At 42.2% G+C, this 15,640-nt stretch overlaps 1 protein-coding gene across 1 annotated transcript in view; it reads left to right on the forward strand.

Annotated features, from left to right (window-relative positions):
* TWSG1 (twisted gastrulation BMP signaling modulator 1) overlaps positions 1-15,640 on the forward strand; it is a 38,397-nt gene that overhangs the window by 12,811 nt on the left and 9,946 nt on the right. Inside the window, exon 4 of the mRNA XM_044293409.1 lies at positions 5,765-6,037. Coding sequence (XP_044149344.1) covers positions 5,765-6,037 — 273 coding nt within the window. The remainder of the gene's footprint in view (positions 1-5,764; positions 6,038-15,640) is intronic.

Genomic DNA, 15,640 nt, shown 5'->3' on the forward strand with positions numbered 1-15,640 from the left:
TGGTATATCCACAAGATAAGCCATAAGTGTCCAATAGGTATAGGTCCCACCTCTGGGATCTTCACCTATGTTGAGAACGGGGGCCCTGTCTTTCACCGCCATGAATGAAGGGGTGGCCACACATAAGCGGCCCTCAACATTTACTTCCAAAAATTGTGCTTATATTTGCCCTTTTTTTTTTTTTACCCCCTATAGAAGTGAATGGAGAGAGCTGCACTTGTATGTCCATTTCTCCATTCACGGCTTTGGGAGTTAGGGCTCCGTTCAACCTGCTATAATTCACTGTGCAGATCCAGCCGAATTGAGCACTGATACAGGAGCACATGTGTACATGTAGGATGTCTAATATGGCCTATATAAGGTGAAAGCATATTATAGCTGGTCGTGTGGAGGTTGAGATGTGAGGCGGATCACACTTGGCATGACTTTACTGTCTCCAGGCGTGATTGAATGCAGGTGACTCAGCCGAGTACCAGATCAGGACCCACCCCGAGGGCCTGTTGTATGCACAGCACTTTTCTCCAGATGTGCAAAGTTATGAGCTGACATCACTGCTTACAATAACACAGGCCGGAGCTCCACTTCCATTACACCTCCTCTCGTGAACTCCAGTCCTTCACCACTTGCCTGATTTATTTTCTTACATAGAGAAACGATTCTACATTTTACAGATGTTTACCAGTCAGTTCAGGCTAGGAAAGGGATGTAGAAATAACCCAAGGGCCAAGTTTTTTTTTTTTTTTACTCCCTTCATCTCCCTAGCAGAGATTGCTGATGAACTACAAGTAGAAGAATCTCCTGCCAGTTCAAAGACACGTAGTTTAATTGAGCCACTTTTATTATCTAGATCCGCAACCTCCGCTCTCCAGTTGTTGTGAAACTACGACTCCCAGCCTCCACACTTATGACGTAATTCTTGTAAGTCTCATAGAAGTGAATGGAGGATTCTGGGAGTTGTAGTTTCATAACAGCTGGAGGTAGCTGATCCTTGATCTAGATCAATGAATGTTCTTTTTATTTTTAAATACATCAGTGTTATCAAGGACTGTTACTGTTTGCAGGACACAAATATATATATATATATATATATATATACAGTGCTGCCCATAATTATTCATAACCCAGGCAAATTTTGACTTAAAGTTACTTTTATTCAACCAGCAAGTAATTTTTTGACGGGAAATGACATAGGTGTCTCCCAAGAGATAATAAGACGATGTACAGGAGGCATTATTGTGGAAAAAAAAAAACATTCCTCAGCTTTTTTTTTACATTTGAGCAAAAAATACAAGATGTTCCGCACTGCGGAAAATCTCAGAGGACTTGGTCGGAAGCCAAAAGTGACACCTGTGCTGACCAGGAGGATAGTTAGAGAGGTAAAAAAGAATCCAAGGATCACCACCAAGGCCATTCTGGTGAATCTGGGCTCTGCTGGTGGCAATGTCTCAAGGCAGACAATCCAACGGACACTGCACAATGCAGACCAAGGAGGACGCCATTCTCCAGATAAGGCACACAAAAGCTTGCTTGGCCTTTGCAAAAGCTCATCTGGACAAAGAAGAAGACTTCTGGTCTTCTGTGTTATGGTCAAATGAAACAAAAATTGAATTGTTTGGTCACAATGATGTTTCCTTCATTTGGCATAAAAAGGGAGAAGCCTTCAACCCAAAGAACACTATCCCCACTGTCAAACATGGTGGTGGGAACCTAATGCTTTGGGGGTGTTTTTCAGCCAATGGACCAGGGAACCTAATCACAGTAAACGGCAGCATGAAAAAAGAGCAATACATAAGGATTCTCAACGACAACATCAGGCAGTCTGCAGAGAAACTTGGCCTTGGGCACCAGTGGACATTTCAGCATGACAATGACCCAAAACACACAGCACAAGTGGTGAAGAAATGGTTAGCAGACAACAACATTAACGTTTTGGAGTGGCCGAGCCAGAGTCCAGACTTTAATCCAATTGAGAATCTGTGGAGGGAGCTAAAGATCAGGGTGATGGCAAGAAGACCCTCCAACCTGAAAGAGTTGTAGCTCATTGCTAAAGATGAATGGGCAAAAATACCTGTGGAGACATGCAAAAAGCTGGTCTGCAATTTATAGGAAGCGCTTGATTGCTGTAATAGCCAATAAAGGCTTTTCTATTGATTATTGAGAAGAGTATGAATAATTTTGGACTGGACACTTTTTTTTTTTTTTCCACAATGCCTCTTGTACATCATCTTATTATCTTTTGGGAGACACCTATGTCATTTCCCGTCACAAAATTACTTGCTTGTTGAATAAAAGTAACTTTAAGTCAAAATTTTCCAGGGGTATGAATAATTATGGGCAGCACTGTACGTTTTCAGTGTTTCACTAATTCAAGTAAAACCAAAAAGAAAAGTCTCTGATGCTTTGCCTGGACTCTTGGCGCTGCTGATCCTAGAGTGATGTGGGTCAAAGTCACCATGTAATTCCCTGTATTTCTTGTATAGGACTGCGCTGCAAATTTTCTGGGAACCATCTTTACACCATAAGCCCTCTTTCACACGTGCGTCAGTTTTTTTGCCCGGATAAGAGGCGGTTGCGTTGCGGGAAAATGCAAGATTTTTCCGTGCGAGTGCAAAACATTGTAATGCGTTTTGCACACACGTGAGAAAAATCGCGCATGTTTGGTACCCAAACCCGAACTTCTTCACAGAAGTTCGGGTCTGGGATTGGTGTTCTGTAGATTGTATTATTTTCCCTTATACCATGGTTATAAGGGAAAATAATAGCATTCTGAATACAGAATGCATAGTAAAACAGTGCTGGAGGGGTTAAAAATAATAATAATTTAACTCGCCTTAGTCCACTTGATCGCGGAGCCCGGCATCTCAATGTGTCTCCTTTGTTGACTAGGACCTGTCGTGAGCATTAAATAGAGGTAAAGGACCTTTAATGACGTCACTCTGGTCATCACATGGTCTTTTACCATGGTGAATCACCATGGTAAAAGATCATGTGACGTACCATGTGATGACCGGAGTGACGTCATCAAAGGTCCTTTACCTCTATTTAATGCTCACCACAGGTCCTAGTCAACAAAGGAGACACAAGGAGATGCCGGGCTTCGCGATCAAGTGGACTAAGGTGAGTTAAATTATTATTATTATTTTTTTAACCCCTCCAGCGCTGTTTTACTATGCATTCTGTATTCAGAATGCTATTATTTTCCCTTATAACCATGGTATAAGGGAAAATAATACAGTGAATAGACTGTCACCTAGCAACCATGCGTGAAAATCGCACCGCATCCGCACTTGCTTGCGGATGCTATGCGATTTTCACGCACGCCATTCACTTCTATGGGGCCTGCGTCACGTAAAAATCGCACAATATAGAGCATGCTGCGATTTTCACTCAACGCACAAGTGATGCGTGAAAATCAACGCTCATGTGCACAGCCCCATAGAAATGAATGGATCAGGATTCAGTGCGGGTGCAATACGTTCACCGCACATATCGCACCCGCACGGAAAACTCGCCCGTGTAAAAGGGGCCTAAGGCTCCTTCTTGTTAACCCGGACATGGAAAAAAGATAGATTCCACAGAAACTTCTCCCCTAATCCACACAACCTGTAGAATGCCAAGGGGTCGCAAGATAGTGAAGCACTTCCTCATCCATTTCAAATTAAATTCATTTATTATACTCACAAGCATCCACTTGTAAAAGGCATATCGCAAAGATAAAATCACCACGCTGCCCGACCTAAGTTTCGCAATTATGCTTCGTCAGGTACGCCCCTGATGAAGCATAATTGCTGCACTGCAGCGCATGCCAAGAGGCAGCCGGAACTCCGCCCTCATAGTCAATGGGGCTGAAGTGGTAGTCCGGGGACACGCGTGCACTAGCGGCAGGACGGATCCGACAGGCTGGACTTCCTTGCCACTAGTGTGAAAGTACCCTTATTTCAATATTTCTTTTATTACTTTTAATGTTGGAAAACAGAACTTCTCATACACATGCACATCAGAATGATCTTTACCACCAAAACTGTCCAATAAACCATTACCCACAATAGAAACAATGGTGATTATCAGTGTCATGGCGCTGATCCATGCCCACTGTCCAGCACTGCATCACTCACCTAGCCCTTGTCCGACGGTCTGTCGCTGTTGCGTCTTTTGCCTTCCAACAGCAGGGACAGACATTGAAGTCCTGTTTCCCTCACTGGAGGGCGCAGTCTGCATCAGGCTGCAAGGCCTCTTCCTTTCTCCTGTAAGACATGTGCAGTGTTCCTGGGTCTTAAAGGGCCAGGGCATACCTGCTTCAACCTCTGCCAGCCAATGTCTGGTACCTGTGGGTACTTAAGGTGCTTTTCCCAAGGGAGAAGCCTGAGCTTTAGTTTTCTAGCTTGCTGGTTTACCAGTAATGATGTGCTTTCTGTCTGTCTGCTTAGGTGCCAAACTTCTGTCAGTTTGCCGACTCTGACCCTCTGCTACCTGCCCTGACCATAGCCTGTTTACTGTATTTGATCCATTGCTGCCTGCCCTGACTTCAGACTTGTTTTAAAGATTTACATAGACTTTACCTGTTTCCTGACCACAAGTATTGCCTGATCCCTCTGTGGTTTGCACCTGTGTCTCTGACCCCCATGAGTCAGCCATAAACTAAACAAGACTATAACAAGAGGTGGCGGCCTGGTTGGTTCCTTGCAATGAAGGCCAGATACCTGTATAGGGGTTAAAGGATGAAAACCAGGGGACTGCCAAGATAACATCCAGAGGTCTAGCTCAAGCCAGTTGGTTGACTAGCAAAACGTCCAAGAAAAATAAATAAAGTCCAGTTGCTCTGACTTACCACTACTAACATTTCTGCTGCCTTTTTCATAATCTATTTATTCTTTGCCCTTTTAGCCTATTGTGGTATCAGGAGCAGTTCTTTATTGGTCCCTTTATCACAAACTCTAGGGCCATTTATTCTGTATCATTCTACAGCATATGCCTGTAGGTCTCCAGAAATTTTCGGTTGACGTTTACCGGTATAACCTATAATATGGATTGCCTTGTACAGGGGAAGATTACCTTCTCTGCACAACATATTCTGTAACCTTCTGTAGGCCGTAGCAGCCATTTCTTCTCTCCCTATTGAGAACACATGCACACTTAGCTGTGCCAGGCTTGCATATATATGGGGAGGAAGATTTGAGGTCAGAAGAAATAGCTGGTGGCTAAATCAATGGTAATCTGACAGCTTTCTTAGGTGTACAGTATAGCCATGTTTATTATTAGAGAACCTGTCAACTCTCATGACCTATTTCAGTAACTACTTGCATTCCCCAGTTCTGGATCATCTTGTTGGTATGTTGTGAATTTCTTCTATTATTCCTCCTATATATTTATGAATAAATTGGCAACTGGGTGTTATTGTTCACCTTGACGAAGGGGTGCGCCCTGCACAGTCTGCGACTGCCAGCGCTGATTAGACCGTGTCAGGCTCTGTAGGGACACACCAGTTGGCAATTTACTCAGAAACTTCTAGCAGAGTTAATATCAGAATAGTACAACATACAGTTATCAATAGAGAATAAGCAATACAGGAGCAAAACAATGGCTCATGCAAAGAAACGCGTGCGGCCCATGCCTGTGCTGTGGACCGCAAAAAGCAGTTTACAATGCACAGGCACTAGCCATGTCCCCGCAATTTGCGGATGCGGACCCATTCACTTTTGCGGTGCGGAGGCACAAACTGCTATCTGGTGCACATAAAAACAGAATTCTTTCCATTTGTCTTTAGGCATGTGCAATCCAAGGAACTACAGTGACACCCCTCCAACCTCTAAGAGCACAGTGGAGGAACTGCATGAGCCCATTCCATCCCTCTTCCGAGCACTAACTGAAGGAGAAAGTCTGAATCAGCTCAACTGGAACATTGTGTCATTTCCGGTGATAGAAGAACTCTCGCATCACGAAAACCTTGTATCCTTCCTTGACTCGGTAAATCAGCAGCAACATCAGAATGTGTCTGTTCCTCAAAACAGAGTCCATGTGTCACACTCAAGTGAGAAAGGTATGTGAGCATTGTGATGCCATTTTTCTGCCCTTGATATATTGTTTTTGTTTTTAAAGGGCTTGTTCAGGGGAAAGAAAAATCATAAAAAAGTCCAGGTTATTGGTATATATATTTTTTTTAAATCATTACTCTCCTCACCCATCCCCTGTGACTGCCGCCTCTCCTCTCCATTTCTTGGTTCCGACTTGACACACAGAAATTCTAGGAAAAGCTGCTTAGCCAGTGTCTGGAATAGGGACCAGGTACTGCTAATTACCTACGATCATGAAGAATCCCTAGCTAAACATCAGAGGTGGATCCTCAGCCAGGGCAGAAGGCTGGGGCTACACGTTAGACTTTTTTGTAGCCCTTTTAATTGATTTTTAACATGTGACAGCTGTAATCCAGTAAATTGACTTCTATGCAGTCTTGTGCACTGCAGTTGCCAAAAACCTATGACTGCTTATTATTATTATTATTATTATTATTATTATTTTTATTAATTTTTAATGTGGGCACAATTGGATGAATGGGTAAGTTGGCTCCTAGGCCAGACAACCCCTTCAACTGTAGGATTTGAGAAGGATTAGATAATTATCACCATTTTCAAATCACTTTGTGCAGCATTCACTGAACTCATTACTTGAACCTGCATGACTTAAGCTCACATTCCTTCCAATGTCCACATAGATTCTGGAAATGAATTATCCTCAATTATCTTCATTATGGAAGTTTGCTATTTCCCACCACTATTGGTTTCCAGCAATGTTCAAACGTCAAGCATCACTCTTCCTGCAATAGCTGGCTGCCAGGATAAACTGGAGTGTCCTTCCTGTTCATTCGCAGGACTATCCGGTTTTCCTTGGCAGAAAAGGGCATGCAGTAATAACTGCAGGTGACTAGCACATTATGGGCTTTAGCTAAAACTCTCCTATAAAGAGGGGATAGGGAGAAGTGTTATTGCCCATCTAGATGGCCTGCCAACTAACTGGAGAAGAAAAACAACATACTTCTACAGGAGTGAGAAATTGTCAGCCTAAGGCTACATGCACACGACCGTATGTGTTTTGCGGTCCACAAATTGCAGATCGGCAAAAAAAAAAAAAAAAAAAAAGTATGCCATCAGTTTAGTTTTTTTTGCGGATCCATTGTAACCATGCCTAAAACGGACAAGAATAGGACATGTTCTATTTATTTATTTATTTTATGCGGGGATATGGAACAGACATACTGATGCGGACAGCACACTGTGTGCTGTCCGCATTTTTTGCGGACCCATGGAAATGAATTCACTTCAATGGGGCTTAAAAAAAACCTGAAATGACACAGAAATGTGCATATGTCCACATGTCAGTTCCGCATTGTCCTATTCTTGTCCGTTTTGCAGACAAGGACAGGCATTGCTGCAATGGAAAAACCGGATGTAACATGGACATCGCATGGATGTCATCTATATATTTTATTTTTTTCTGCGGATACGCAAAATACTTACGGTCCTGTGCATGAGCCCTTAAACATTCATCTAATTTTCATCACAGGCAAAATTACCAAAAAATACTTCACAACTCTGTAATAGATAACACAGAATTCACAATACACAGTGGTCCGAACTTATCTACTCCCCCTCCCTGCACAACAAATCACAGAGTATGTCTAGAAAACACTCCCATAAAGGTCAATAAACATTTCCTGTCTATTGTGCCCTGTGTTCTACTTGTCTGCTGTAAAGCATATACGTAAATGCTGCTCAGCTGAAGGGGGGTGGCTGACCCTATAATCATGTACAGAAAGTAAGATATAACTAGAATCAGAAAATAAAATGAATAAAAAATGTTTCATTTTAATTAGTAACAAAAATATAGGTGCTACATATACAGTCCTGATGAGGCTGGTGTACTTATTTTGAAAATCGGTGTCAGAATGGTTGTATAATCCTGCCTGATATTAAAATGATAATTTTATGAGTCTAGCTGTAGATTAACTCAAAAAATGCTAATGAACGGTTTCTACAAAATTATCCCTAGAATTTTCCACACGCAATTTTGAAATTTACTTTTACTATTTATATAACATACTGTATGTAATTAGCACAGTTTATTAAGCTGTCTAATCAGCATTAGACAGGAGTTTTTCAAGACTCTAATCTTCACAGTGTAAGTGAAGCAACACGATCCAACAGAAAATAAGGGCTTTTTTGTGGCAGTTTTTTGAGCCAAAGCAGAACTGGGTTGCAAAGTAATTAGAAACATAAGGCTTCATTGACATGATGGTGACAAAAAATGGCCATTAAAAACAGATGAATTTCATATTTTATTATTTATTTATTTTTAAATCCCAACCCCTGCAGTGCTCTAAGTATATAAAGTACTCAGGTCTATCTGCTTCCACTGAGGAGCGAGTGGACCTCAATTGGATGACTTTTTATTTATTTATTTAATTTTTATGTCTGAAATGCCCCTGTTGCCATTTTTAATGGCCGTTAGACGGATGCCCTCCTGTCTATATGGTCGTTATGGCCATTGGGGTCCACCTGCGCCTTGAGAATGGGGTCCATCTGTCCTTGAAAACAGCCAGAAATAGGACATTCACTGAGGGGACAGGGGGGCGCTATTCACTGAATAGCCCCATTGACTTTAATTGGTTCTAAAAACAGCCGTGTGGTAGATGTTACAAAAAAGACTAAAGAAAGGACCTAAACTTCTCGTTCTCAAAAACTGCACCAAAATCTGCCACTATGCAACAAAAATTATTTAATATATCTGTCGGAAAATTCACGTCCTATTTCTGTTTGACTATAAAGTGGGATAAGGTGAGGCTTCATCTAGCTTGTCCTGCACTGCAGACCAAGCATTGAGAAGTTGATTGATCTAAGCCAGGCCTGTGAGCTACGAGTGGCCCAGGATGCCATTCCCGGCACCCACAAGCACCTGGACCCAGAAATGCTTGTGAATTTGTGGCTGTTCACACGCATTTTCCATGCCAGAAAAGGTGGGTTCTAATGGTCTACTGTGTAGCTATCTCTGGGTCCTCCATATAAAGGGAAAATAGGGTCTCTTGACCAGTTTGACACCCCAGAAAGCAGCAGATGAGATAGAAGTGGCCCTCTTTGCATGCAAGGCTCTCCATCCATTGTAGTTTGCATGTCTAGTCTTCTACTCTTTAGAGTGTTGATTGGGGGGGAAAAGGAAACCCCCATTCTCCCAAAAGTAGAGAGTGGGTGCCACGTCTGGGAACGTGCTCCTATCTCACATTTATGGCATATCCTAGAGATATGCCATCAGTGTCCCAGTTGGGCCATCCCTTTAGGTTTTATTGCAGCCCTTGGGTGTGGTTCAGTATGTCACTAGCTCTTGAACCAGAAACCATTTTGCATGCCTGCTGTAAGCCCTGCCAGGGTGCAGGTGGAGTAGATAAAATGAATGCCTAGGAAGTATATACAGAACCTTTTTCCAATCTTTGGACTGTGATATGCAGCAGAATAGAGTCAAAGACGAGAACGGTGTTATTGTAAGTGCTGCTAGTACATTTTTATATTTTTGGTGTCCTTTTAAATACCTGTAGCATTTCCCCCTAGTAATCAGTGCTGGGTTTTGTGTCAATGTATAATTCATTTTGGCAATAAATCCCGATGAAGAAATTCTCGAAGTATTAACATATTTTAATAGTTACGGTATTTATCACCATTTAACCACTGAAAAGCAGGTGCATCGCCTTGTGCCTATCCTCCACAATTTCCCATTTACCTTGTCATCTATTCTAATTTCCATGATTTGGAGTTGATTATGCTCTTTATGCAATCTGTTAGTGATCTAGATGACGTTAGATGCACCCATTCACATTGGTTTATCTACTAAAGTATACAGGCTATGGAGCACTTCCCTACAAGGTTATTTTTCCTCTGGGAGCTTCCAGGAACATGTTTTATGTTCTTTTTTTCTGACATAGTTGCTGAACAGCCAGATGTAGTGTGATGTGGATAATTTCTGAAATTCACACATTTAGCAAAGGCAGCAACTAGAACGAGATCCTCCCAGTGCTTGTCACCTGGCGGGCTCAGTCCACACTAACATACAGATACCGGTATATACCAAAAATGGCGTGGAACCATGTTAGCCAGAAAAATTACATTAAAAAACATAATCAGAAGGGAAAATGATGGTGACAGTACTGGGACTCCACAGTTGGCACCTCTTCAATCCAACATCGGGCGACGTTTCGTTATTGTAGCCTTTATAAGCAATGCCTGAAAAGGTCTATAATGGCCAATAAGTCACATGATGGATTATAGAGGTGCCAATTCACAACTGACTTTAGAGTCCATGTGCAGTCACCATCCTTTACTCCGCTTAACCCTTCACACATTGCATTATGAACAGTCCTGCTTTGTGCTTCAATTTATTTTGATCACACCAGCTGATGAGATAGCCAGAGTATAGAAAGAACGATCTCGTAGCAAAGATCAAACCCTTTACATAACCCTTTTGGTCAATTCCCCCTTACCTTCCTAGGTAATACTTCTGTACATTTGTAGATGTAATACCAAAGATGGTAGGAAAAACTATGGCTGGGCTCAGTTTCTCCAAGGTGCAATGAATTTGTATCTGTAAATAAAGATTAGTAAAAAATTTGCTGATTCACCATTTTGCAGATTCCTAAGTTCATTGAATTTAATAGGGGAATTGTATTGCCTATTTTTTTCTTAAACATCCCTTAAAGGGGTTTCAGGGAGTAGTATATTGATGACCTATCCTCGGGTTCCGCCACCAATAAGCTGTATGAAGAGGCTGTGGCGCTCCGGCACACGCATAGCATACCAAGCACAGTGCTGCTGTTCATTGTATAGTGGCTGTGCTTGGTACTGCAGCTGATTAGCACTTGCGAATCTGCTGCCGGTTTGTGTCTACACTCCATAGCTGAAGGACCTTCGATGACATCATAGTCATGTGATCTTTTCAGCAGTGGAAGTGGAGGTAGGACCTGTGATGAGTCGACAGTCATGTGACCAGTGCAGAATGAGGCAGCGCTCAGCAGTGGAGACCTGTGATGCCATGGAATGAATGTAAGTGTCAGAGAAATGCTGGGAGATGTGCTTCTCCCCATTATACCTCCTCCCTGCTTAGTGGGAGGGAAATATGTTATTTAACTGGGACTGTATGTTAGAGGGGCTGAGTGGAGGGGTGTCAGTTACATAGGACTGTATGTTATAGAAGACTATAAGAGATATGTTTTTTACATGGGTCTGTATGTTATGGAAGATTGGAGGGAGATGACTTGTGTTATTTACATCGGACTGGATTTTTTAAAAGACTGAAGGGTAAAGAGTGATGTTATTTATATGGGACTATGTGTTGGAGGGGGGTGAAGGAGGGGATTTAAGTTATTTACATGGGACTGTATGTTATAGAGAACTGTAAGGAAGAGAAGTTATTTACATGGGACTGCATGGTATGGAAGACTGAAGGGAGAGGATTGAAGTTATTTACGTGGGACTGTGTCATATAGAAGACTGGTGGGAGACGACTGGTGTTATTTACATGGGACTGCATGGTATAGAAGACTGTAGGGAGAGGACAGGCATTATAATTTATGGGGGGACTACAGAGATGATATTAACTCCGGGGGGTACAGCAGGAGGTATTATAGGTACAGGGGGCACTGCAGGGAACATTATAAATACTGTGGGCAGTGGTGGAGGGCATTACTACTACTGAGGGCTACATAGAAGTGCTTTGTAGATTATAAGAGGTGCCCTATAGGGAGGCCTTATTAGTACTGAGGGCACTGTAGGGAGCCTTATTACCACTGTGAATACTATTTGGGGGTGGCTTCCGCCTGGCAGTGAGCCCAGTGATGTCACTGGCACTAATGGACATGCTTTAGCGGTGCCTTAGCCTGTAAAATGGCTAGGGCAGCGCTAAAGCCACCCATCAGTGTCGGTCTGTGTTGGGCCCATGTTCATATATGCCTGCATTATTGAGAAAAAAAATGAATATTTGAATATATGCAAATGATCCTCTAGGAGCAACGGGGGCGTTACCATTACACCTAGAGGCTCTGATGTCTCTGCAACTGAAACTCCCTGTCTACTTTGACAGGGCCTGGCAGTGAAAGTGTCATCCCACCGGCCCATTTTAAAGTGCAGAGGGCGCGGCAGTTTATTGTATATAAAAAAACATAATTTTTCTCAGCAATGCAGGGACATATGAACATGGCACCAACACAGATGCCAAGCGCACATGTAACAGGTCAGTCCTTTAATTGTCCAAGTTCATGCGGGAGTCCTGAGGGATAGCTGAAGGCCTAGGGAGCATTTTACCATCAGCTTTGGACTTTATTGGGGGGAGAAAGCTGGCACTAAAGTGCCTAGGGCAGCATCAAATCTAAATATGGACCTGGCTCCACAGCAGTAGCAGGATGTAGTATAATATTTTTTTTTTTACTTCCTGTGATGAAGGGGGCACATATCTGACCATTACTACTGTGAGGGGGCACATATCTGGACATAACTACTATGTACTGGCACAAAGCGGGAATAATTGCTATGTAGGGGCATTAAGGGGACTTGATGTGTATAGTTATGCTTTGGGCAGAGTTGGAGGTGTGGCCTAGTATGAAAATAATATATATGTAAATAAAAAAACCATCTTGTGAATATATATATATATTTATATTTTTATATTCTAAAATGGACACCAGGACACCAGGGGCAGCAAAGGGCCCCCACCCCGCCCCACCCCATCCTTTGCACAGGGGCCCTTTGCTGCCCCTGGTGTCCATATTTTGTCGATCTGGGGTTTGCAGACTGCAATACAGACACAGTTCTGTATTTGAGGACTAACTATGTTTCTGTGTTAAATTATTTCACAGCAAGATACGCAGAACTTAACTTCTTGCATGAAGGAAGGGGCGAAGCAGATGTGTCACATTAAAGTAATTTATTGGAAATGTTGCTGTTTGATCCCAGTTAAAGGAACAAATAAAAATCCTTGGGGCAGGAAGAAATGGAGTGTGTTTACACTGTGTTCATGACCGTAAAACTGGAATGTCAGCAAGTCATATGTGCAATAGGCGGTTGAAATCTCTAGGACAGTCATATTACCACTTGTTGCCTGAAACGTTAGAACCCCTTTAAAGTGGCGGTGTAAATACACTTTGAAATGCTGTGCCTACTTGCACTCTACTGACCTTGCTATTTTTAGTGACAGCATAGTGTGACCATGGGTCTGCAAATTTTCCAAGCTTTGCACGGCCTATAAAAACGCAGGTTTCAAGAAAACATTTAAAATGTTTTTCCGAGATTCCGATATTGATGACCTATCTTAAGGATAAGTAATCCATATCAGATCATCACAGGTTAAACACTAAGGACCCCTCCTGCTGATCAGCTGTTTGAAGAGGTTGCTTCGCTGTAATGAGTGCTGTGGCTTCCTGGCAGCTATTGGATAGTAGTCATGTTTGGTACTGCAGATCAGCCCCATTCACTTGAATGGGACTGAGAGCAGCACCTAGGCCACGTGACCAATTAACAGTATGTGACTGGCCTAGAAAGAGGCCACAGCGCTCACCAGAGCATGCAGCGTCTTCAAACAGCTGATCATAAAGAGTCAGACCCCCACCGATCTGATACTGATGATCTATCCTAAGGATAGGTCTTCAATATCAGCATGTCAGAAAATCCCTTTAAAGGGATTATCCAGGTAAAGATAATGATGACCTATCCCTAGCCCCATTCACTTTAATGGGGCAGAGCTGAAACTAGGCCATGTGACTGATGTACGTTGATGTCACATGGCCTAGGAAATGGCCACGGAGCGCCGGCCTCATCTATCAGCTGATTAGGGAGGGGGGGGGCCCGGGTATCGGACCGATCTGATACTGATGATCATAAATATTGGTCATCAATATTACCCCTTTAACTTGTTTCTCTGGTATGTCATTAGTTATGCACAAGGACCCGACTCAATTTCCCATCAGTCTTGCTTCTCGCCTTCATAAAGCCAAATCATGGCCTAACTTAGCAGCACGGTCAAAGAGAACATTGGTACTGCATCGTAGTTTAGAAAGGTCCAAGCATTTTTGGAACAGATAAAAGTTTTCGATTGGAACAGATAAAAGAATCTGATTAGAATCTCGTTGCTATGGGCAACTAAGCCAGTTCTACTTTACACCAGATTGAAATATCTCCCCCATTGTTGCTAGGAAAAACTCCATTAATGCATTGCTTGAAGTTACAGACCAAAAGTCTGAAGCTGACAATTCACATAAGATGGTGGTCTGCTATGTATGCTCAGATAGTCAAGGACTTTTACCAGGGACTTCTACAGGACTACATTTCCTCTTGTTGGTATCTAGCTAACCATGTATTCCATAAGATGGCCACATACATTAAATCAACCCTTTCCTGATGCAGCGATTTTTCCATTTTGACGTTTTAGTTTTTCGCTCCCTGCCATAACTTTATTTTTTTTTTTACTTTTACGTTCACATAGCCGTATGAGGGCTTGTTTTTTGTGGGACAAGTTGTACTTTTTAGTGCCACCATAATATTGCAATGGATGTAGTGGGAAGCGGGAAATAAATTCAAATGGGGTGGAATTGGAAAAAAATAGTTCTGCCACAGTTTTACGGTTAAAAATAAATAAATATATTTTATAATGTTTCTTATGCAGTAAAACTGACTTGTGCTCTTCATTCTCCAGGGCCAGTACGAATCCGGCGATACCACATATGTATAGTTTTTCTTGCGTTTCAATACGGAAAAAAAAAAAAAAACCATTTTTTTTTTTTTTTTTTTTTTTTTTTTTTTACATCACCATATTCTGACCATTATAACTTTTTTATATTGTTATGTCTACGGAGATGTGTGGGGGCTCATTTTTTGCAGGACAATCTGTATTTTTTTATATCACTTTATATTCAATTTTTTTGGGGACGTAAAGTGATGAAAAAACAGCAAATTGGCCATCTCTTTTTTCCGTTACACCATTCACTGCACGGGATAACTTTTTTTATATTTTAATAGTATGGGCATTTCTGGATATGGTTGTGCCCATGATGTTATTTTTTTTTTTGGAGAAGTGGGGGGGGGGGGGGGATTTTGAATATATTATTTATTTATTTAAACTTTTTTTTGTTAGGTCCCCAAGTGGACTACAACTTGCAATCATCAGATTGCAATTTGTACAGAATAATGGAAATTGTTCCATTATTCTGTACAGAAATCTCTATATCCTAGGGCAGTGCTGCCACCTGCTGGCCTGAACTGGGAACTATTCTTACAATGAGCCTGGAAGCCTTGTACCGGCTCCAGCTCATTATTACATTTCCGCCGGGGAAAGGGCGCCTGACCTTGAACCGCGCGTTTGCAGGTTTTAGCCTTCTTAGACACCATGGTTACATGTCAGCAGTCAGCATTATACCAATTACAGATATTACCTGCGGGTGCCTGCTGTATGAAACAGCAGGCACCTGGTGGTTATGGCAACCGCCCTGGAGCGGGCTCCACCTTTTAAAGACCTGACATCCACTGTAAATGTACGGCGGATGTCGGGAAGGGGTTAATGTCAAACACACTGATTTTAATTGAAATTGGCCAAAGCTCTAAAGTGAATGGGGACAGCA

Source organism: Bufo gargarizans, chromosome 5, assembly GCF_014858855.1.
Source record: "Bufo gargarizans isolate SCDJY-AF-19 chromosome 5, ASM1485885v1, whole genome shotgun sequence".
Lineage (NCBI taxonomy): Eukaryota > Metazoa > Chordata > Amphibia > Anura > Bufonidae > Bufo > Bufo gargarizans.